The sequence below is a fragment of the Culex quinquefasciatus genome, chromosome 3 (assembly GCF_015732765.1).
Source record: "Culex quinquefasciatus strain JHB chromosome 3, VPISU_Cqui_1.0_pri_paternal, whole genome shotgun sequence".
NCBI lineage: Eukaryota > Metazoa > Arthropoda > Insecta > Diptera > Culicidae > Culex > Culex quinquefasciatus.
In genome coordinates, this window is record NC_051863.1 from 52,427,283 (window position 1) to 52,449,294 (window position 22,012).

At 35.8% G+C, this 22,012-nt stretch overlaps 1 protein-coding gene across 18 annotated transcripts in view; it reads right to left on the reverse strand.

Moving 5' to 3' along the window:
- The window catches only part of LOC6051066 (TLD domain-containing protein 2), a 349,738-nt gene that overhangs the window by 34,450 nt on the left and 293,276 nt on the right, over positions 1-22,012 (reverse strand). Inside the window, exon 1 of one of the 18 annotated variants that reach the window (XM_038263632.1) lies at positions 16,074-16,315. The exons of 16 other annotated variants lie outside the window; for them this stretch is intronic. In XM_038263632.1, the coding sequence (XP_038119560.1) occupies positions 16,074-16,250 (177 nt within the window). In that variant the 5' untranslated portion in view covers positions 16,251-16,315. Of the gene's footprint in view, positions 1-5,546; positions 5,569-16,073; positions 16,316-22,012 lie in introns of those variants that run through there. One more of the 18 variants, XM_038263631.1, reaches the window with a different exon arrangement.

A 22,012-nucleotide genomic window follows, 5' to 3' on the forward strand; every position in this document is an offset into this window, starting at 1 on the left:
AAAATGTAAAATTTGACGAAAACAAAAAAAAAATAGCAAAAAAAAAAACTTTTTGCGGGTACTTTATCGCAAATTTTGATAAATTTATTTGAAACCAAAACATGCTTAACATTAATTTATTTCGGCTGATTGCACTCGAATTTTCATTGAAAATAAAAAAATAATTAAAAATCGCCCCCTAATTTTTCGGGTTGATTAGAGGGGGAGAGCCTAATATAATATTCAAAATTGAAAATTTTAAAACAGAAAACATTATAAATTAAAAAAAAAATTATTTTATAGTATGCATATCAAAAATTGAAAAAAAATAAATAAAAAAAATATAGATACTTTCTCAAACATTCAAAATTAAAAAATAGTTTAAATAAAAATTATTTGAAATTTGACATATTAAAAGTTGAAATCTTTTAAGCCTCTAACGCTCATGGTAACTCCAGAGCACCATTAATTTTTGACTCCAAAATTAAATTTCTCTGCAACCATACATGTTTTCAACCTGGTTCAACCTGCATTAGTTTATATAGAATGTTAACTAATAATCATTACAATTTCATCCAATTTGGTCGATCCAGTTACAAGTAATGTGAAACACTTTAAAAATCTCGAAAAAAAAATTCATCCAATCTGGTCGATCCAGTTACAAGTAATGTGAAACACTTAAAAAATCTCGATTTCTTTCTGGGCAGGAAGGGGTTAAAATTAAATATTGAAGAAAAAAAATAATATCAATAAAAATTTAAATTTTTAAAAGCGAAAAATAATAAAGTTTAGGAATGAAAAAAAATTAACATTATAAATTTTGTAAATTAAAAATAAAAGATATTTTTCAAATAAAAAACATAAAGTGCTTAAAAAATAATAATTATTTTAAAATGTCGATTTTTTATCAGGTCCTATAAACAAATGTAAACATTGAGTGTTAAATATATTAAATATTTGGCCCTTTTGAAATATTTGTGTTGATTTAAAAATTTTGAATTTTTTTTTCGATTTACAAGTTTCGCCACATTTTTAAAAGTGTTTTTTTCATTAATTTTATGTAATTATTCACTAGTTGATTAATTTTAAACGTTAACTGAAAACATTTACAGTTTGATATTCAATTGAAAATTTGATTTGAATCTGTTGTTGTTTTCGACTGGTATGCAAGGTTTTATGATTGTAGCATTTTCAATAAAAAAAAAATCAAGTTCAAACGATTTGCTATTTAAAAATGCCTGAAGATGTGGTCCGTTGTGCCTTTTTCAAGGGGACTATATTTTATTGAATATTAGCACATTTAAATGCAGATTTCCAAAAAAAGTGTCCACGTGGTTTATGGATGGTCCCAAAGGTCTCTTTCGACTTTTTGAAAAGAAACCCAATATTTGTGGAAAAAAATAAATTCTCAGAGATAGAAAATAATAAAAAAACATAAAAGAAAAACACCCGAATTAATTGAGAAAAACGTTAAGGTACCAACTAAAATGAGTTAAAAAGTGAAGCATACATTATGGATTTTTTTATTTTTATCTTTGAATATGGAGGAACTGATTTGTGAATAATATAAACGAAAATAAATTTTTAGTTACGGAACTTATGAATCATTGAAACAAATTAATATTAAATATTCAGACTTATTCGCAGCAAAAAATTTTTTTTTTCAGATTTTAAGTTAGTCAAACCTAAAAGTTGTGCAGTATCAACTCAATAATACATGTTAAGAAATAATTGTACGTGTTCTAACAAATCAAATTTAACTAAGTTCATGTAATTGATTGGTCAAACACTTCCTCGACACAGGCACAATCATCTGGCGCCATCTGCCACACTTGTTCAGCCAATTTCCTTGCCATTAAATCCGATTGCTGTTCGTCATATCGAAAGAAATAAAAAAAATCCCTTTCAAAACAAACAAATTCAAGTTACTTGCTTGCCTTCAAGAGGAGCCCGCGCCACCCTGACAGTGCAGAAAGCTTTCCAACTCGATCAACTCTTCGTGTGTGTTTGTGTCTTGTCTTCTTTTTCTTCAATCTTAAAAAAATGGCTGGAGCCACCTTGCGCGTGCACACCACAAGCGCGTTAATTTTGTAAACAACAGAGGGGCAACAAAAAAGCGGTCTCATTAAGTATCCCTTGGCCTGCCTGACAAGCTCGGGGTTGCTCGAGACGGCGAACTCTGCGCGCCGGGGGGAAGTGTTTATCAAAAGTTGTCTGATCTCGTTCACTTAGTCACTCTGTACGAGATAAATTTGCTGAGTTAAAATTCGCGAGCGTGTATGTGTGCGTAATAAAATTAAACGGTCCCAGAAGGACTAGACGCGACCGAACGGGGCCTTAATGAGGAAGTTGAACCTGTTCTTTTGTCAGCAGCATTGAGTGGCAGCAGCAGCTCGCTGCTGGTCACTGGCCCAGACTGGACCTGGCCAGACCCCGTCGTAATAAATATATTTCAAAGCAAATATATGGATTTTCGCAAACCGATAACGGAACAAATTCGATCGACTTTGATTTTAAATCGCTCTCCTCACTCAGAGAAAGTGGCGTAGGGGTTCGTCGCCTGGCCGAGAGGTGCTAAATCATGGCGTTCAAATCACTGTTATTAAAGCGGTGGCAGCCCCGTCACCTTTTTGGACTTGGACGACGAGTTACGGAGTTGACAGCACAACTAACCTCCCCCCTGTACTCGCGAGTAGGGTTCCACAAATCACTGCCCCCAGGTAGTTGTGAACCCGGGTGGTACTAGTAATTATCACTAATTAATTGCGGCTCAGTGCGCGGCGCTGAGGTGACAGTTGTACGGGGCCAATTACGCACCGAGGTGAAGCGGTAAGCTTTTAATAAGAGAGCTTTGGTAGAACAACACATAGTTAAAATTTGAAAATTTAGTTTCACTACAAAGTATTTTTGATAAACTTCAATATTGCTTTTAACTAAAAAAAAAAACAATAAATTATATGAAAGATCACAAAAGTTATATTTTTTAAACAATAAAAAACAGAACCAATAGTTTCCGATGTATCGCGAGTTCAAAAATGAACGCTTATTGGATGACTCTATGAAAAACTCATGCTTCACAATATTTAAACTTAAGAAGGCAGTATCTCAGCAACAGCCTATCAGACTGATCAACAAAGTCAAAAATGGATAATTGTAGGTTTTCTTTTCGAAAAAAAATGCTTTTCTTTCATAAAATATTTCTGCAAAATTGCAAAAAAAAAACTTTTTTCAACGAATCTCACCATTCAATGCCTAAAACTTGAAAACGGTGCATTTCAGATATAAAAAATTACACTGTCATTTTCGATTGCAAATTTGATTTTGCATTCAAAAATGATTTTTAATATTTTGTTTGACAATGTTTTAGTTTTTTTCCAAGAATCATCATTTTTTTAAAACTTGATATCTCCGGTATCAGATTTTGTACCATCCTAAACTCAAATATTTTTGTTTTTCAAAAAACTTCATAATTATGATGTAATTTTAAGTGCAATCAGCAGGAAAACAATTTTAAGTGCATTCCCCTGCGTTTCTAGTCATTTTTAACATGTATGAGTTAATCTTAAGACATTTTGAGTTTAAGTGAACTTTCTTTAAATAAAGAAAACACAACGAAAAGCTCATTAAATACGCTGATAAAGAAATACTAAAATTTATTTAAAGTTAACAAACCAAAAATGTCTCATTGTTGACTGCTCTCGCCTTATTTTTTTAATTTTCTTAGTTTAATGATATGTTTTATAGGACTCAAAAAGTAATTTTTAAATTAGATTTGAGAGATATGCCTTTCAAAATATGTTTTTTTAATATCTGAAATGTGGTCAAAATAGATAAAAATCAATTTTAAAAAATTAAATCAAATTTGAATTCAGAAAGTACCTTAACTTTACCTTAACGAATTTTTGATAAACTGCACCGTTACGGAGTAGTCTCTTTCAGGTTATATTTTTTCGGTATTTTTTAACATTTTTCGCTTTTAGAAAAAATACTTTATTAAGGAAAGCAATCTATCAAAAAAAATAAAAAAAAAGCTGAGTAACTTTCCAACAATTTTATATAATCTGAGACTTTGACAGCTTTACAAAGAATTCGAATCGATGAAAATTATTTTATTCATTTCATGAAATTTTGTGATAATTTTCAACAATTTTTTTCTTTTTTTTAATTATAAAATGCGGAAAATCGTCTATTTTCAAACAATTTCAATAGTTATGCTTGATTTAAAAGTTTTGAAATTATTTTTATTAATATTCACATAAGTTTTATTACTAAACGTGAAAATCGGATTGAATTTTTTGTGTTTTTTTTAGCTTTTTCATTGCAAATTCAGTTTGGGTTCGGTTTAAAAAAAAATGTTTTTGAAAAGTTTCCGTTTTTTTACCATTTTGAAAACATTATTTATTTTTCAAAATTTCTTATCTCCGGAACATGGCTCAAATGATGTCTTTTTGAGTTCTATTAGAGTAGTTTATGCAATAAGTTGCAAAAAGTAGATTTTTTCAGCACGAGTCGTACATTTATCCAACGAGGGTAACCGAGTTGGATAAATACGATGAGTGCTGAAAAAAAAAGTTTTGCAACGAGTTGCTTACAACATTTTTTGATATTCCGAAAAACGCTTTTTGAATTAAATTTTATGTCCAACATCCATGTGTTGAGTCAAATCACCGCTCAAAACAAAATAAAATGAAAAATTTTACTTTTCGATACCAGTGCTGAAAAGTCAACTTTTCAGCACTGTGATTGAAAGGTATGAATTTTCTATTCTGCTAGTTTTGGTAGAAAAAAGTAGGCCGATGCGTCGCTCGAGAGTGACAGGAAAAGTTTATAGTTTAACGACGGAATTGTAAAAAACATATTTAAATATTTCGAAAATTTCAAAAATACCTATTGTGGTAGTCTAGCTTTTGTAAAAAAAAAATCAATAAATCGTAATTTTTTTAGAATGTTGCTTTTGTTTCTGAACAAAAGTCCTAATTATAAACTATAACTTTGTCAAAGACACCAAACCGATCAGAAAATCCCATCTCAAGATCCACACATAAAAAAATAAGGTGATTTTTGGAATGTTGAAAATTTTATTGGTTGAATATTACCTATTTTTTTAGTAATATTACTCAAAAATGTGTAAATATACACCCAAAGTTAAAGAACGAGGGGATAGTCCTCACGAAAAGAAACGTGAGGAAAGTGCTATTTTGCGAGAGTAAAGTCCTCTCGTGTGTTCATTCGTTCATTGGAACAGTTCATCCTATTGAGTGTCTTATATGGGCAAATGAACGCCGCCTAGTTACCGAACCATGGTGGCCCATACGGCAAAGGCACGGTTCAATAAGCCGAAGGTCTTGGGTTCGAGTCTCGGTACCGGTACTTTTTTTTGTTAGATGAACTTTTTTTGAAGATGAACCATGAGTAAAGTACTCTCGGTAATTTCGGGATTTATCCTCTCCGTCCGCACACAGTACCATTTTACTACCGAATCGTGCTCTTTATCCTCTCGTATGCCGATACCCAGTTCTGGGTGTAAAACACCATGCGTCCTCTCAACCCATTCCCACCATGCCTACCGTGTGCAGCTTCCCGTCCTCGTGCTCATCCCGCACGGTCGTCGTCACCGGCAACAGGTACGCTCCCTCGTCACCACTTGCTCCACCGTCACCACTCCCACCAACCAGTCCACCTTCGGCACTTCCCTGCCCACTCGCTACTCCCATCGGGGGCGTCGGTGGGCGGCTTTTACCCCCGAGCATAAGCGCCTTCCGGAAGGGCACACCCCAGCGGCCAGCTACCGCCCACCGGTAGTACACCCGGCGGCCCCATCGCCGGCCGGCAAAGTACAGGGCAGCCGCCGTGGCTACCACCAGCAGGTACCACATCGAGGAGGACAGTTCTTTCCGGTATCGATCCGGATTTGTGTGAGGTTATGTTGCAATGTTTATGTTTTCGCTTCTTGTACACGAAACCACTATTCGGAAATGTCAAGCTGGTGTTGGTGAAGTTTGCCGAACTCACCAGTACCTGCGCACTGCGCAGTTACAGTGGTAGTGGTGAAGGTGGTGGGTTGCTTTTATTATCATTTTGCGTGCGATAGCCGACCTGGTGCCAGACTCGCTCAGCAGCAGTGGGTTGCTGCAGCCAAGATTATTGGATTTGTTGTTGGAACCAGTCTCGTGACACTGTTTTTTTCCTTCTTTGCTCCACCTTTTGGACCACGTTTGCAATGGGGGAAAGTTGACACTAGCTGATGTCATCAGATTCTAGGTTAAGTCACGTAAATTTGCACTTTTTCGATGTAATTCACAGCAGAAACTCAAACTTGATCCGTAACTACTACGTAATCCTCGAAAAAACTGTTCAGAAGTGACCTTGGCAGATCCTACGTGGACACTCCACGTCCAGATCGCAGAATGTTTTGCTTCTCACACAAAAGTCACGACTGCCGGTCTGCAGAGTTTCGTTCCAGGTCTAATCTGTCCAAAGAGTCCCGGCAGAACTGCAGCTGCTGCTGGGCTGGGTGGCAAAAGTTGTGGGGGCCACGACAGCGTAAATGTGAACGGTCAATACCGTAGTGTGTGTGCGTGTTGGGTTGCGAGCGCACGCACACTCGAGCGTGGATTATGCTGTGCGGTGGGTGCTGATTTGCTGGGTGGTGGTGGTGGTGGTGGGTGGGAGTTGAAACCCACTGTCGATGTGGGAGGTTTGGTGGAGCATGTGAAACTCAGGCAGTGGAATTGAAAAGATTTGTTCATATTTAGCTTTGAACAGATATTTTTGAGAATCCCAATAAAATACACAGCAAAAAATCCGATGGTAAAATCGCATTCAAAAGCATACGCATCACCTTCGTCAAAAAAGATACTAAATATTACACATCGATGTACAATTTTTGCAAACACAAAAAAAAATGCAACCGAAGGAGTTCAAACCCAGGAACCAACAGTAAGGACTGGCGCCTTAGCCCACTCGGCCATCAGACCGATGAAGAATGGAAAGAATAAACTCATAAAAGCTTGACATTTCGGTCAAGTAGGTTTCCCATACTGATGGGCTACATATATCAGGGTGTAAAATCACATAAAATTGCATAAAATATTGCAAAGTTTATTTTACACGCAGCTGGATTACTATCTTTTTTTGCTGTGTATGTTCAACATGAAAATGCTTTGAAAAAACTTTAAGGACAAAAAAATACTAGAAATAAACAAAAACATTAATTGACCAAAGCTTTTCAATCAATTGTAAACTATCCTAAAAACATTCTATGGTGCCATTTTTAATTTTTTTATCAAGTGTTAGTCTTAAGCCTTTAAATAAAGAATGTGTTCACCACTTATCGTAAAAAAAGAAATTATCCAATCAAATGGAGTCGAATGTTTTTGTACAGATTTTTTAAATGTAATTTTCCTTGTATGGCAAAACATTTACTGGTTTAACTTTCACACAAAACTCGCAAAAAGGGTGTATTAAAAGTGGAATATCTTTTCACAATCAACTCAATTTTAAAAACTAGAAACTTAAAAACTGTAAAAATTGCATAAATTTTAATTTATTTCATCTGTAAGACCAGTCAGTTAGAAATTTGTACAAAAAATCAAAAACCGTAGAAAAGGGTGGCGACTTAACGAAAAAAGAATACCAATAAATTTAGCACTTGTTTTACAGCAAAATTATAAACATTTTAAGAACCTTGCTTAAAAAAATTGTAAGTCATTTTTTTATAATTAATCACATTATGTTTTGTAACGAGTTTTGCTAAACCATTTTTTTATATTGCTTTACATTTTTAATCAACTCCACCCCGACCCTTGACGGAACCGAGAGCCAAAATTTTTAATCGAAATTTAATAAAAGATTGAAATCGCGTATTGCCATCAGCGTTTAAAAATGTATATCTCATAAACATGAAAAATTTAATCATTGAACATTTCAAAATCTCTCCAGGTTAAAAGTTATTTACATATCCTACAAAAAGTAATTCCTTTATTTAAAAAAAGTTTTTGTCCATTTCACTTTTTAAGTATAATTATGAATATTATTAAAAAAGTCTCACAAATTGCTTAAATTATGTTGACAGTTTTGCTACTGCCAAAAGTTTTAAGTTTTCTAAAAGGTTTATATCTGTTTTTAATAAATTATAATAAAAACAAACGCTACAAATTGTATTCTCGATAATTTACTATCGATCCAATAAGATTTTCATGCAAAAAATTGCAAATCTTATTTTATTTTGCATCGTGATAATTTTGAAAAAATATGTTCAAGGCAAATCCACTTTTTTTAGATAGCTTAGGCCCTTGCTGATTAAATTTTAAGTTTTTGTCAAATTCGTCAAAATATCAGGGGGCAAACAAAATTATTGCTGAAAATTTATTTTGCATTAAAAAAAACGTGCAGGTTTTATTGACTGTAAACTATTTAAAATACATTGTATAACGATTATTCATGTATTTTAAATAAAAGAGGGCACTTTTAGAATTATTAATTTTCAGACAACAAAGTTCATTGAAATTTTGCTAGTTTTCAGTAGTAGCATAGCTGTAATAGTGTAAAACGCATTTTGTGATACTTTTTACTTGTCAGGGCATGGAAACATGGATTATAATTATTTGAGGTTCCAATGATTTTAAATGGTAAAAAATCCACTTTGAAGTTAATTTTTTATCCGGTCCGGTGTTTTTGGCACGGTCACAAATGTGCAAAATTCCTTGTGTTTAAGAAAATATACTTTTCCTTAAATCTGTGGTTCTAAAATTATTATTTTTTAAACATATCCAATGCAAAAATAAAAGTTGTTCAATGTTTTTTAAATAATTTACAAATATTTCACAATTAAAAAAAACATTCTTGCATAATTTTATTTTTGCTGTCATAATTTTTTGCCCCTTGATTTTTTTGAGAAAGCCTTAAAATTCTAAATTTTGTTTTTGTTTATTAGAAGTTTGTCAGGATTTTTATTCTATTCGATTTGATTGATTATGATTCGATGATTTCTAAAAAAAAAAACACTCAGAAAAATCGGCCTTTCAACGAAAAAATATATGTGGAGGACAAAAAACTTTTTCAATGTATACTTTGCAATATTCAAAGTATTTTTAAATGAATCCAAGCGAATATCAGCACAGGTTTGAGCATTTGCAATTATCTTATTTTTTTTTTGAATCCCCTCGATTTTTTGTGTGCATCATTTTCAAAGGCCTCTTGAATCCGGAATAAAAAAAACATATTCTTCATAAATTTAATGAAAATGGATTTTTCCAGATCATTTCAAATTAAAAAAATAGTTTCCTAGTTAAAGCGATTGCAAAACAAATGTTAAATAATATTAAGTTGATAATGTCCCGCCCGTGTGGATCAATCGGACCGCGCACTGGACTCCAATCCAGAGGTCGCCGGTTCGAATCCCGCGGCGGGCGCTCTAAAATTCTTTGTGTAAATATGGGTATTCGGCGCCGTCGCTCCGTGCCATACTTTCATACACTTAAGAGCCCAGGGCGGCGATGTCCTTGTAGATAAAAAGGAAGACACTAGGGGTTGGTACTAGCAATGGTGGCCGACAGCTATAAAGTCAACTTCGTTTTTGATATTAAACCGGAAAAATATGAATGATCAATTCTAGATTAATATTTTAAAAAGGTCGAATAAACAAAATTTTATGTTTCATTTTTTCACACCGATTTGAATACCCTAGATTTAAGGGTACACAGCAACGAAGGAAGTTGTTGTCTTCTTATTCCAAAATTGTCAATTTTACGAACCCAATCCTGCAACAACGTGATTGTAAAAATAGTCAAACTTTGTTGTAAATTACTTTGTGGACTTTGTTCCCTAATGTACTATGAATATAAAAATGTTTCGATAGTACCCGTAATTTTGAAGATACTAAAATGTCTGTAACAAAAATCTGGGTGCAAAAGCTCTGGTTGATGTGCACCGTTAAGGCGGTTTCAAAAACACCCAAAAAGCAAAACATAAAAATTTGTTGGAATTAACAAAACAAATGTCTCACAATCTTTGGACAGCCGAAATTTTAATCCCACCATCTGTCCCACCAAAATAGTACAGTCACAGAGGAGGTCAACGACATTCGGCGTGCGTGAATCCAAAGCAAAAGTCGCAGCACTACACTGTTTACAAAACAGTGCACCCACGCGCAAAAATCTCCACCCATCATTCACCGTTCCATTTATGTATTTCTCCAACCAACCACATTCATACCCCACACTTGCTGTACTCACAAGCCACATCTCACCAATACAGAGAGACGGTGCTCTCTCTGAGAATTTAATGCTGTCTCGCTCTGTGCTCCCCCGGTGGGAAAGGTGGGGAGAGGGGGGCAGTTCAACCCACCCAAAATGCACGGTGGGAAAATCGATTGAAACTCTGACTTATTTATGAGTTTTTTTTTAAATCTGGTATGTTTTTTCAAAAAATATTATTTTTTGTTAGATTTTACGTGACAAAATATTTACAACTACATTTTAGTAAATTAAGTAGATGCTGTCAAAACAAAACAACTAACAAAGCATAACTTGTCCCCCAAATGATGGGTGCAAGTGTTAATAAAACAAAGAAGTAGATGAAGAAGGAAAAAAAACCGGTTGCAACGAAACGAATGTTTGCGGGGTTTGCTTACGTGCCAACACGAGAAGACTAAAAATAAATCGCTTTGACCAACTGCACAAACTTGGGTTGGTCATGATGATGACGGCGATGGCGTGAAGCCGTGTTATCGGCAGAGGTTTCGAATCGTGCAGTTGAATTAACAGTCATAATTGAAAGAGCAAACTCTCGTTGATTCACGTGTGAGAAGGAAATTGGGCAATACTTTTCTAAGATTGTGAAGAAACTATGATGAAACTATGGTAAAGAATGTTATTTTTAAAATAAGTAATAAATTGAAAATAAAAAAAGCAATTAACCTTGACGTTTATAAGTCTGATTCATTTATGGCCAAGAACGCAATTAGAAACGTGATGGCATTTTACAAACTTGAGCAAACTGCATTCAAAGCTGCCAGAGCAATTAAAAGTAAACACCGGCCAGAACAGTTGTCGATTACAGTCCACTTCTTTGTACCCCCACTTTATCCAGGTCGGAATGAAACTAGAGTAGAGTTGCTCAGATGGAAATTCGATCTTGCTCGAAGAGTTGATTCGCGTAATTAAACGAACAAAATACACCGCTGAATTGCGCAAGTTACCTTACGTAACCCAAATCGGACGTGTTTGTTCCTGTTGGCTTAGTAATTCAACTCGCAAAAGTTTAGCAATTCGAAAAAGTTTCGCCGCCGCCGACAACCCTCAAACGCACTTAATTATGCATTCTGGGGATGCGACTTTCGAAGTGAAGGCAGCTGTCAATACAAGTGGCTATTGACACGGCCACTAATGACGACGTGGTCCACAATCGTGGCCGTTTGTGGGGGGAAATGTTTGTTTTGACACACGCGGTCCCACTTTGAGTAATTATCTGCGGATCACTTGTTTCGATGTGTTCGATCAGCGCTGAAACTGGCTGGATGCAAATATTGGACTGTCGCAAATGATCGGGGATCGCTCTGTTGATTAGGGGTCAATATTTGGAAGAGGTTTTGGCGAAATTCGGTTTGCGCAACAAGAATGAGAATTTTGGGTTCTTACCAGCCTGATGGCAAGATTGTCAAATTGTATGTATGGGCCGCGATACTCACATTGGTTGGACCGTGGACCCCGCTATTTGGTCGCTTTACCCCTCTGACGCTAAATATAGGGTAAAAGAGCCAGCAAATGTGCAATTGAAAAAAAGTTTTTTTTTGTGACAAATTATTTTAAATTTTGTTTATGATGAATAATTTTGTTTTGACGAAAAATAAATAACAAGAAAAAATAAAATATTATCCAGCCTTTTGAGGACGAAGTCAATCAATCAAATTTTTTAATGTTAACTTATTAACATATTTTAGTGTTAAATGTCAATATTCCAAGAAGATAATGTCCAGCTTGTGACGATAAACTACTTTTCCGTCACTTAAAAATCGAATCACGAAGGAAAACGATCACCAGCTATGTTGGTCCGCAACGGGTTCTGAACTCCCATTTACGAGGCGGAAGCGCTACTGCATGGCTCGGTCTTAACAAAAAAATTAAGTAGACAATAAATAACAATTTCAAATTCCAAACCTAAATATTAAATAAACTTATTTTCAAATTTACTAATAAATGGCCTGTATACCCTATTTTGTGCAGCCAGTTTATGGAGCGTTCCCCCTATATGGACTGTCAAAAGCGAGGTTCACTTTTTGACAAGCTTGCCACCAGTCTGGTTTTTACGCAAATATCATCTTCGTTTTCTTTTTCTGATTCATTTAAAAGTAATGGAAATATAACTGTTTGCGAGATACAATGTTGTGCAACTGTTCCAGATCCCTTTCCAGATTTTTAAGCGATTTTGCCTAATTTTATATTTTTAAACAATTTATCAAAGATTTTACCAAAACGAACCATTGAAATTAAACAAATTAAAATTTGGTGTTTTTTCATTCTTTTAAACCACAACGCTTATACATCTTTTATAAAAAAAACCCCCCTGATACCTTCATTGTTTTTAAAGAGAGAAATGTATTGAAGTGACAGAATTCGGACCTTTTTATATTCCCCCTTTTTCCTTTTCGATTCATAATTGGAGGAGTTAAATCTGCAAAATTTTCCCAGATTTTTTAAATCATTATCTTGGAACCCTGCGTCACACGTTTATACATCTGGAGTTTTTTTTAAAGGTCCAATAAAACCAAATTTTCAGTTTTTGCTTTTTGGGTGTTTTTTTAATACACCTGGAAATTTGGTTTATTGGACCTTTTTAAAAAAAAACTCCAAAAATGGCTTGTCACTTTTTGTAGGAGAGCAAAAGAAATAAATTCATTTGAGTGATGATAGCTAAGTGAAATTCACGACAAAAATACAAACCGACTAATTCTCTAGAATTTTGCATTTTTTCCGAATTTTTAATCTGGTATTTTTTTTCTCTTTTTTTTTTTTGATAAGGATGAAACTTTGGGTTCTATTCCATTACCCAAAATTCCATTCTCGAGAAATTCACCATGTAGTAAAGCATAGCATAGCATAGCATTGGTGTCTACCCGTAGCTGCTACTTCGTTATTGACCAGGACCCCCAAACATTGCTCCGTGGCCCACAGATCAATACCGACGCCGGCCACGACCAGTGGTAAGACACGGGGAAGTGGATGGGAATGTTAGTCCGATACTTGAGTGATGGGAATCGGCTGCGTCTCTGACAAAGTATCACATAAGTTTTTAGGGGTTAGTAAGATGGGTATGAGGTCAGGATTTACTGTGGTAGGTGATGCGACCATAAGCAATTTGTTTATCGGTTTAAATTTTTAAAATCTTAGGCAGCCGGCTGCGGAAAGATACAATGTTAATTATTTAGAAGGTTTTTTAATCGAATCGAATTGATATTAAATGCAAAAATACGCTATTGATAAAATAAAAACCCAAACGATTGAGAATAATAATCGAATGTGATTGGTTTCAGATTTATGATAATATTAACGCAATCCTAGTTTACTATTTAATCTTCACCATGTAGTAAAGTGAGAAAAACTTTATATAAAATTTGTTCCATCCTTAAGGTTTTTTTTTACGACAATTATGAAATTCATAAAGATTCACCCCTATTTTTATAAGATTCGAGTACAGCCCAGACTCAATTATCCGAAGGCCAAGGAAAAAAATTACTTCGAATAATCGAATCAAGATTTACTTTTCCCTTGCCTGATTTTTGGTTGTCGAGTTTAAGTATGACCACTAAACAACGCTGAAGTGATTTTTTTTTAATCCGAAATGGCGGATATAAAATTAAAAAAAATGCATTTCGTAATTTAATAGACAATCAACTATTCAAACATGACTAAAATGGGGTCACAGAACTCGAATTTGATGTTGAAAAAAGGAAAATAAAAAAAAGACAAAAATGTGTTTTGTTCATGATTTGATTATCCGAAGTCCCATACAAACATTCGGATAAAATATCTAGATGTTAAGGTATATAAATGAAAGGTTAATTATTACGGGAAAATGGAATTCATTCACTTATCTTTTTTATAACATCAAACCCAAAAAAAGTGTGAAATTGGCTAAGAAACTCCTACACAATAAAAAAAAATCTGGCCTTGAAAAATACAACAGTAACGGATGGGAAAGGGGAGGAAATTGAAAATTTTGTTTGAAAAAATATGGAATTTTTCAACCTAAATCAATTCCTGTGGTTTTGAAAACCTTAATTTGCAATTTAGTAATATCAGAGCAGTAAAAATAGAACTGAATTGTAAGAATTTAGAGATTAAACATGTTCATTTTGGTCAAAATTTTAGGCTGACATTCCCAGATTTATCTCGCAACCTGGTAATCCTGAAAGAGGTATTAGACTAAGGCAAACAAAAAAACAAACTCGACTCGACTTCAAATTGCATGCCGGATTTTTTTAATTATTAAGCCAAAATTTTACAAAATGTGTTTACGTGGTTATGCTATTGTCATCTGAGTTTTGACGAATTTTTAACGTTAATTGATATTAGTTAACAAAAAATCCAATTGGGTACTAAAGCCCTATTTAAATTTTTATGTACAACGGTAAACAACACGATTAAAAACCATTTCTGATCACTTTTTTTTTTTCATTTTAATGCAAAATTTTGTTTTGACAAGACAACATTTTTTCGATGGATCAACTATGGTCCCCTTGGAATGAGCTGTCAAGTAGGAACTTTTCTGTCAAGAAGGACCGCGAGGTTAATTTTTCAAAATTTATTTAAAAATCCATTTTAAACACATTTATCGCTGTTAATATCAGCAATCTAAGCTTCATTTTAGGACCCAATTAATATTTTAATTTAAGCAATAGTTTTTATTTGCCCCTTAATTTTTCGGGGAAATTTAGCAGGAGGAGATAAAGATGGAAAAACTTGAAATAAAATTTGCGTTAGTTTAATAAAAAGTGAAATGAATACTCGAGTCTGAAGTTGGTGAAAACATTTTGTTCATACAAAAATGACTTTTTTAAATCGCTACTAACTTTGCAGGATCAAGTTTTACAGCTTTGGTATGTTCTTCAAAGTTGTAGAGCATTAAACTTCTAATAAGAATCCCACTTTTAGGAATATTTGGATTGAAGTAGCGCATGGTGCAGACCAAACAGTAAGAAAATTGAGTTTTTCATACATTTGTTCGATTTTTCCCATTCAAATTTCACATTCGAGTATCAATGGGTAAATTTTGACCGATTTTGCTCATATTTGTCACTCAGTCCTAAAATAGCTCAAGGAACAATATTCAGCTAGTGAAGGGAGGCTTTGGAAAAAAGTCCCTTTGGCAAGTTGTCGCAGAGACAACATTGCATGGGATTTCTACGTGTTTTGTAGAATATCTCAGGATTGAAATTGAATTTTGTGGATCTGTGAAGGCTAAAAGGTGAGGCATTGAAAGCTGCACAAAATGACTTTTTTACTCAATTTGACTCGAATTGGCACTTTTTCAAAAATAGTCTTTGAGAAATGTTGTTAGTATCAGAGTCTGGTTTGAGATTTTTTGACTGCGAATAGGAGTCAGAAAATCTTGAAAAGCTGGAGTCGTTTGGTTTGATTGAATTAAATAAAATCCAAAACATGTCCCTTCAAAACATCTTCAACCCCTCTCATTCACTTATATTCTTAATCTCAATTGTGGCCGCTTCATTGAATAACAACCCGGTGGAATTTCAATCCCTGCATCTTGCCTCACTTTCATCGCCAGAAGAATTCAGCGCGCTGTCAACCTCTGGCTTGACCTTGGTGAGTCATTGTGCCGAAAATTCGCGCAATGGCGAAATTCAGTACCCAAACCGTTTCCAACAATGAATGTCAATGATGACAGTGATGATGTACCAAGGGCGGTAGGTACCGTCTGATCAAACACAACCATGAGATGTTCGTCCCGAATCAGCTGAGCTAATACGCGGGCGGCGACATTCTTCGAGACATTGTACGGATGCTGCGTTCGTTTGATCGTCAGAGAGTTATCAAACGAATGCACCATTGCACTAAACAAAATCGTCCCTTTACCTTCGTCTTAATGTACCGCGTCAAGCGGTTGATCTTGGACTTGGACATGATGCCGGCGGCGACATTCGCCGAGATCGACTTTCGGGGAGATTGCTGCTGGGGCGGCGAAGCCGTCGCCGTTGTTGTTGTTGCGGTTGCGGTCGCAGCAACCTGTTGTTGTTGCCGATTTTGCTGCATATCGTCGATTGCCTGCTGTCGGGCTCACTTTACAACGCCTCCGCAAAGTGACAGCAGCAGTGACAGCGCGCACGCGCGTTTGACAGGTTCTCGAGTCGGCTATAGAGCTTTATGACGTTTCGCGTACGCACACTAGCGCACCATTTGATTTTGCTGGCCGGACAAAATTTAACCTCACTTTTTTTCGTGTACGTACACGCAATACATACGCACGTAAATAACTCGTTGGTTCGGGTTTTTATTTTGAAGGTTTGGCAACAGATGCCAATTCAACACACGAAGAAGGAAGACGCGTAGAGAGCGATGCGATATTTCACGGAAAGGTCGTCGAAACGGGCGTGCTTTTGGACCGCTCTTCGTTTAGCGTGTATTTATTGCACAAACACTCACACGACAGACGGCACAACACTCGTTTTTTTTTTTTGCTTGGTTGTTAAGTTAGGAAGCTTGGGTTAGTTCGGCGTTAGTCGGCGTAAGGTTTGCGGAGGTAAGTAGAGAGAGATAGCCGTCGACAAAGGCACACAATTTCACGCAGAAAACCAATAGCAGAAAGAGAAAGTTACATTTTCCGAAGGTTTCCCGAGCTTTTCTCGATTCCACATGAATTTTTCCGTTAAAAATTCTAAAAAAAAAAAAACAATACGAACACTCTTTCGGCCTTCCCGACAAATCAACTAGCGAGCTATCGAAGAAGCTGCCGAAGATCAACACGAAAAATCACAATAATAACAACAAAAAATCAAATCAGACACGTTCCGCGCCGACTGTCGGGTACCAACTGAAGGCAACGCGCAAGAGTCCGGCCAGCCGAGTCGTCGTGAGCCGAACTATGACGACGACTACAGCAGACGATCAACGAAGAAACAAACCACTTTGGGATGTGTGAACGATCGAGGGTGAGTGAGCGAAAAAAAAACATTCCGAAAAAAAAGACCGTTGAAGGAAGATTTGAAAGGTAGAGGAAGGTATTGCGGGACGGCGATTTGAGAAAGGAAGAGAAAGAGAGCAAAACAGAAGAGGTCGTTTTGGATTTTGGGAGACGAAGACGGGAAGACGCTAAGGGCCAAGGGTTGGAACAACAGCAATGAGCACTCTTTGATATCTTGAGAAGGAGAGAGGAATCTTCAATGCATAAACAATCGGAAGATTCGACAGAGAATCGCAGTGTTGACGTTGAGAATTTTTGAATGTCAGAGGCAAGACAAGCGGTCAAACTGTATAGATTGAATGAAAACGATGCAAATAAGTCTAAATTTTATTCAAAGTTTATAATAAGGAGCGTTTGGTACGGTATGTCCACGCATCCCTCATTCCCTGTAGATTCTGTGAAATGTGACCCGTTCACAGAATTCTCTCTGCGTTAAATTAAAAAAATATTGAAGCATCAGATCAAGTTTCAACAAATCAGATGCGCAAAGAGATTAAGCAAATTGCGTCCCCTAGACGCAGTTGCCATTTGCATAATTAAAAAAGTTCCGAAGGTTCCCAAACTGGGTGTGGTGACGGCCAGAGCCGGTTTTGTCGTAACTTTACGTGACTTGATGCACGAACGATAAACGTCACAAAAATCTTGAAAACCATAGACCTTTATTGTGGCCTGTCGCACATCACTAAATGCTCACCGCGCGTTTAATTGAGCTTAATTGGGGTGCTTTTGTTTGAGATCAACCGGTTCTTGGACCAGCGCTTCCGTTGATGAACCCGCAAGCTGGCGTCCGCACAGCGGTTATTGAATTAATTCGAAACCCATTCGATTGCGGGCAGCAGCTCAATACTACCGGATTGATTGCCGCCGCTACAAGCGGTCAGGTATGAACACGGGAACACATTGTAGTGGACCTACAGCAAGTACTACAATGCACTCCCTCCTCATCGTTTAGTAAAGAAAAAAAAAAAACGATTACAATGAAGTTATTGTCAATTCTTGAAGCGGGTCGCGATTTTGCAATCTGCAGGCGCAGAATTTTAATTTCCGAGAGGCTTGCCCCTTTTCCGACAGATTGCAACGCAATATGAAGGTTTGACGCAGATAGTTTGAGTTTTGGTGAGTTCGTTGTAATTGTGCTATCTTGTCGCACGTGCACTTTGGGCTAAATTAAGTTAAGAACGCAATTTGGTGCAGCTCACAATGCCTCACCCTTTGAACCATCACAGATTCCCAAAATACAATTTCAATTCTGAAATATTCAGCATAAACCGCAATAACACACCGTACATTGTTGTCACTCTTCATGTGAAAGAAGTTTCCATCTTGTTGTGCTATCTTGACACACCCTGCAGATTGCTGCAAGTGCGACAACTGGCCAAAGGGATTTCAGGTCAGAACGCTTTTGACACACGTACATGCCCGACTGCCGCAAACATTTTTAATCATAACTCTGGACTCCGGCAACCGAATTCAGCCAAACTTCGGGACAATGCACAGAATGGTCAACCAAACAAAACGTGTTTGTTATTGTTTGCATTGCGTGCTCTCGTTTTTGTTTATTCAAGGTCAAACAAACCTTTTTTTCGGAACGTCAAAAAGCGACGTACGACAAGCTAGCACGATCCCGATGTAGTAACTAGATTTGACACAGTTTGATGTTTGAATCTAAGTATAGTAAAACAATAGATTACGTTATTGCAGAAGAATAAAGAATACATTTCAAAGCAAAATATAAACAAATCGTCAGCTGTGTGCTATCTTGTGACAACGACCATTTAGTACTATTCGAGAAAATCGATTTTTAAAGTTTCATGATTAATATTTTCAAAACTATGAATGGTAGAACCAAACTTTTTGAAGCAATCGGTTCGTATACTATCGCTTACCAAACGCTCCAAGTTTCAACTAATTTGGTTACACCAGTTAAAAGATACAGTAAATTATGTAATCAAAAATCTGAAAAGCAAGTGTCACAAGTGTGTTTCGTAAGTAAAATTGTACTACGTGTCACAAGTGTGCACAGAATTCCCATACAAACTCAAATAGACATAAATCAATAGTTTTACCGACCTAATCAGTATATTTTCAAAAACAAAAGATTGCATTGCCTTTAGAACGTGTATATCAACATAAATTTGTGAAAATCAAGAAAAATTTTCCACGCGAGTTTCCAAAATCGGGTTAAAGCATCTTGTAGTGTTTGTTAAGTAAAGCAAAACGTCATCATTAACTCATTTTCGATCAAAATGGTCTATGTCACAAGATAGCACACAGCTGACGAAATATCGAAAAAAAAAATCAATAATTCCAGCAAAAAGTGTGACGCATGACGAGCTGATAACGAGAAATTGGACGACATTTTTATGAATTGTTTTAATTCCATTAATCCAGAGGCAGTCAAAACAGCAATAAATTGAGTTTAAGGGGTACAGGTAGCAAGTCATGCTCCAGATTCGCAATTCGCAATTCGCAATTTTCAGTGTAAGAACGGGCCTTGACCGATCTTATGCACCAGGTTCCCGACGAACACGCACTGCCCTTACACCTACATCTCACCCTTGCTCTGAGTCAGTACGAGCAGCACGCTAGAACACGCTTTGAGTGTTCGTGCCAGGCATGCACACCTTCTTTTCCGGTTACGCATTTTAACTCGGCCGGGGGTGGTACATTACGTAGGGTTTGATGTAAGTATAAGCGCCTAACCATCTATAGTGTGCCTATCATTAAAGCAAAAACTGTTTTATTTTTAGTTTGAATTCAAAAACTAATTGTTATTTACTGTGTATTGTTTTCTCCTGAAATCTTCCCTATTGTTGAGTCGTGTTTATCTGTTGCTTTTTCTTTTGTCGCGGTGTTTTGTTACAATATTTTGGTCCTAAGCATTTTAGAAAAGTTTTTCAAAAGTACATTGGTAATATTTGTGTTAATCCTTTAATCATTCCATAAATTGAGTAAGGGCTCGAACCTCACTTGCTTAAGTAAAAGGTGAAGATTCAAAACAATGGACAGTGAAGGAAATATACTATGTAAAGAATCAATAGTAAAGGAAAGATAGTAATTTATGAAGTAGATAAAGAAATTAACAATAGTTAATAAATAGAGGTAACAAACAAGCTTAGATTGTATTGAGGGCAATTTACAGGGAAGATGATAAATTATTCAAATAGATAAATAAAGAAAAGGCAGATGATAAACAAAATTGACATCGCTGCCAAATTAAGGGAAAGCAGACAGTTTGTTACAGCAGCATCAAATGGTAAAATAGAGTGGAAAAGCGTTGAGAAATAAGAGAATCAAATAAGTAAAATCGAAATCAAATGGAGGATAGTAAACAGAAGCCGTTTTAGAAAATCAGTGAAACAAAATAAACAGAAGATAGCTGTTAGCTGAAATGGAAAGAAGAGAAACCCCGTTCTGCGATGCTCAGGTACATCCACAGCAGTTGACTCAACATACTGCGAATCAAAACAATACCGTCTACAATCACAAATTACTTCCCTTTCCCACATTGACGCGCCCCTTTCTTCTAGCCGTCTCTACTCTGACCCTCGCTGGTCAAAGGTTTACGAGTCGTTTCCACAGGCCACCAGCTAGGTTACACCTTGTCATCATGATGACTAAACCAAGCCAACGTGGAGGTAAGAAAATAGGACACTTGCAAGGAACCAGAGCCATGCTGTTTTGTCCAAACAGCACTACGGATGTAGTTGGGCTCCTTTCGGGATGTTCCTCGCCTAGGTGTATCAACCGACGAGTATCATCAGTATCATGCACCCTTGGCCTGCGGTAGCAAGTCATGCTCCAGATTAATATTAAATTAAAAACCCACAAAAGTTGTTTGATAAAAACCGATTGTCCGAGTGGCACGAGTCTGACTCAGACTGGGATACCACGCACTTTTATCAGTAATTAAATCGGTAACATAGTTAAGATAAAATCAAAATCGAAAGCAATGTCTAGACTTGTTGGGTAACTCCGCAGTTTGCAGCTTTCAAGTTGTTTATGAATCATTTAATATCAATTTGAATCGTGTACGCAAAGTTTCGACAACTTAGATAAAATTTGGGGATTTTTCTTGTCCAAAATCAAACAATTTTCTCAAGTGAACAAAAACAGAAAAATAATCTTAATTAGAGATGCAGAATGGTCAAGTAAATGTAATCATCCGTTTAACTAAAAGTCAGGTAAGCAACTTGATTAAAATAGCACATTTTCTATTTTCTAGCAGTCAAGGATAGCGACATTTGTTCGCAAAAGACCCTGAGGTCGTTAAAGTGGATTGCTTTGCTTTTTTTTTTATTTGGCACAAACTTTATTGGGGCCTATGACCAAAGAAGTTATTTTGTGTCATTGGTTCACCCATACAACTCTCCATAATACAATTTTGGCAGCTGTCCATAAAAAAATGTACGTAAATATTCGAAAATCTGTAACTTTTGAATGAATTTTCTGATCACTTTGGTGTATTCGGCAAACTTTTAGGCAGGAGGAATATTCAGAAAAAATGGGTACACGGAAATAAAATATTTGCCGATTTTTGTATTAACTTTTTTTCAGAAAAACTCCATTCACCAAAATACGTATTTTTTTATTTTAGATTTTTTATATGTTTTAGGGGACAAAAATACGCAACTTTTGAGTCAAAGAAAAGTATGATCTAAAATTGTATCGCGGAGTTATTATTTTTTGAAAAAAAAAAGATTTTTTTGACCAAAAATTTTAATGTAATTTGATTTCAGCGAAATATTAACAGTTTTTTTTATTTTTTTAAAATAGTAAAGTTAAGAAAATTTGCCATGAAATTGTCTAAGAGACTTTGAAGATTGGACGTCTG